Here is a 2211-nt window from a genome sequence, read left to right as displayed (position 1 = left end):
TTCCTGCCCCATGGGACCTGCGGGAATGCCAGCATCCTCCTGAACTAGCTGATCTGGGCCTGGCTGAGGGGCGACTGTATAAAGAAGGCATGGTCCAGAGCTAGACAGAGAGAAGGGTGGTCTATTTTCACAGAAAGTGTCTATTATAGAATATTTGGAAATATTCAATTGCACAAACCTATATATTTTTAAGAAATATGACCTAGGCTATTAAATTTTTGCAGAATAACTTGTAGCCTATAATTCAGAAAAGTTATCTGCCAATTTCGGTGTTACCTTGGCCTACTCCCTTGACTTGAGAGCCTTTTCATATATATAATAGAAAAAACAAAACAAAACGAAACGAAATACAGTTTCAGCTAGAATGTTTCTTAAGAGATCAACTCGGTCCCATATTTCCACTTCACAGGTAAGAAAACTGAGGTCCAAGAGGCAAAGAGAATCAGAAAACCATTTAGTTTAGAAAACCATGTAGAGCTAAGTCTGTTTTGGAACATATTAAACTTTCGGTCTTTCTACCAAAATGCAGACATGGTTTCTCAGGCAGGATTGCCTCCAAATTCTGTGGCCTATTTAGGAAATTAAGGAGTCCTGTTTTACTTTGGGTGTGATGACACTAAATCCATATTTTTTTTTTCTTTTATGTGACAAAGACCAGTAGAAACTAAGCACTTATTCAGAAAGGACTGAACATGCATTCACTTCATAAGCATTAATCCAGCAGCACACTGGTGTGTCCTGGGGCCAAGAGGGAGGGAGTCACATCCCCACAGCCTCAAGGGAGGATGTGCTTACAAAGAGTTCCTGGGACAGGAGTTACAAGTCCCGGCAGAGGTATAGTCGGGAAGGAGAACTGCTCTAAAAATGTCCCCACATTCCTTATTGTTTTAAAAATCACTTTTAATTAGGCCTTCCCTCTAAAACAGGCGTCCCCAACTCCTGGGCCATGGACCAATACCGGTTCAGGGCCTGTTAGAAACTGAGCTGCACACCAAGAGGTGAGTAGTGGATGAGATTGCGAAGCTTCATCTGTATTTGCAGCCACTCCCCAGCGCTAGCATCGCCACCTCAGCTGCATTTCAGATCATTGGGCATTAGATTCTCAGAGGAACACTGGTCCCTGGTGCCAAAAAGGCTGGGGACCGCTGCTCTAGGACATGACCCTAATGCTTAACTTGGTCTGCGCATCTTCCAGTTTGATGGGTAGCTACCAGGGCTTAGCAAAGAGTAGGTAGATGAGTGACCAAGACAGCTTCATAATTCAGATCAATGGCTGCATTCTGAAGATCTGAAAATAGTTCTAAATGAAGCTTAATAGATATAAAGACAGGAAGCTTGTGTCCTAATAAATACAGCAACTTTGTGCCCTCTGTTCTCCGTCTATTGGACCTGGCTAACATCACTTAAATAGCAGAGGATGCCAACCTAACATCTAAAATTGTTTATGACTAATAAATGGTTTACAAAGAAAATAGAAGGTCAATGTTTTGTTCCTCTCTGAAACAATAATAATACAAATGATGATAGGGATGATTTAAAACGTTACTTAAAAACTGAGAAAAATACAAGAAAAAGTGATCTTAACTATTGGGAAGTCTAGATTTTTTCCTACCACTCGACAAATACTAAAGTGGGCAATATTTATATCTGACTCCCACATGTTACCAGATGTAAGGGGAAAATTCAGAATTTTTACAAATCTAAGAAATAACGTATTTCTCTTTGGCTTAGAACATTCCCTTCTATCCGGCCCCTTCCATCCGAATTTTAAAATGTGCCCGCTTGACAAGGGGACAGAGAATGGGACGGGGTTGCCTGGCTCAGGGATGCTAGAAGGAACAAGAAAGCCTCAAACATGTTCAAGACACAAACATAATTCAAATTAGACCTAGTTACCTTAGAAACCTCCGAAGGAAAACTTGGCTCAAGAAGCCGCCTTACCTTTTCTGATTCATAAGAAGTTCTCTGTGAAGATCCTGATGGTTGCGGGACGTTTTCACGGGGTTGACAAGTTTCTGGGGCCTAATTAGCTCAGGATTGTCGTCTTCTATATAGTCTGGCTCAGCCATGATGTTTCTTGGAATGAGATATGCGTCCTTGAGGTCGGGATCCTCGAACGGACTGTCTGAAACAGAAAGACGAGACTCATTAGTGGTCTGTCCTGCTAAGACGTCGCGCATAAACGCAGAGGCCAGCGCAGCTGTGCGCAGC

General features: G+C 42.2%; 1 protein-coding gene across 3 annotated transcripts in view; it reads right to left on the bottom strand.

Annotated features, from left to right (window-relative positions):
• FAM107B (family with sequence similarity 107 member B) overlaps positions 1 to 2211 on the bottom strand; it is a 201323-nt gene that overhangs the window by 7836 nt on the left and 191276 nt on the right. Inside the window, exon 1 of one of the 3 annotated variants that reach the window (XM_011359600.2) lies at positions 1942 to 2152. The exons of the other annotated variants lie outside the window; for them this stretch is intronic. Coding sequence (XP_011357902.1) covers positions 1942 to 2069 — 128 coding nt within the window. The 5' untranslated portion in view covers positions 2070 to 2152. Of the gene's footprint in view, positions 1 to 1941; positions 2153 to 2211 lie in introns of those variants that run through there. 3 annotated transcript variants of the gene reach the window in all.

Source organism: Pteropus vampyrus, unplaced genomic scaffold, assembly GCF_000151845.1.
Source record: "Pteropus vampyrus isolate Shadow unplaced genomic scaffold, Pvam_2.0 Scaffold49, whole genome shotgun sequence".
Taxonomy (NCBI): Eukaryota; Metazoa; Chordata; class Mammalia; order Chiroptera; family Pteropodidae; genus Pteropus; species Pteropus vampyrus.
This window is presented reverse-complemented; position numbering and strand designations above follow the sequence as displayed.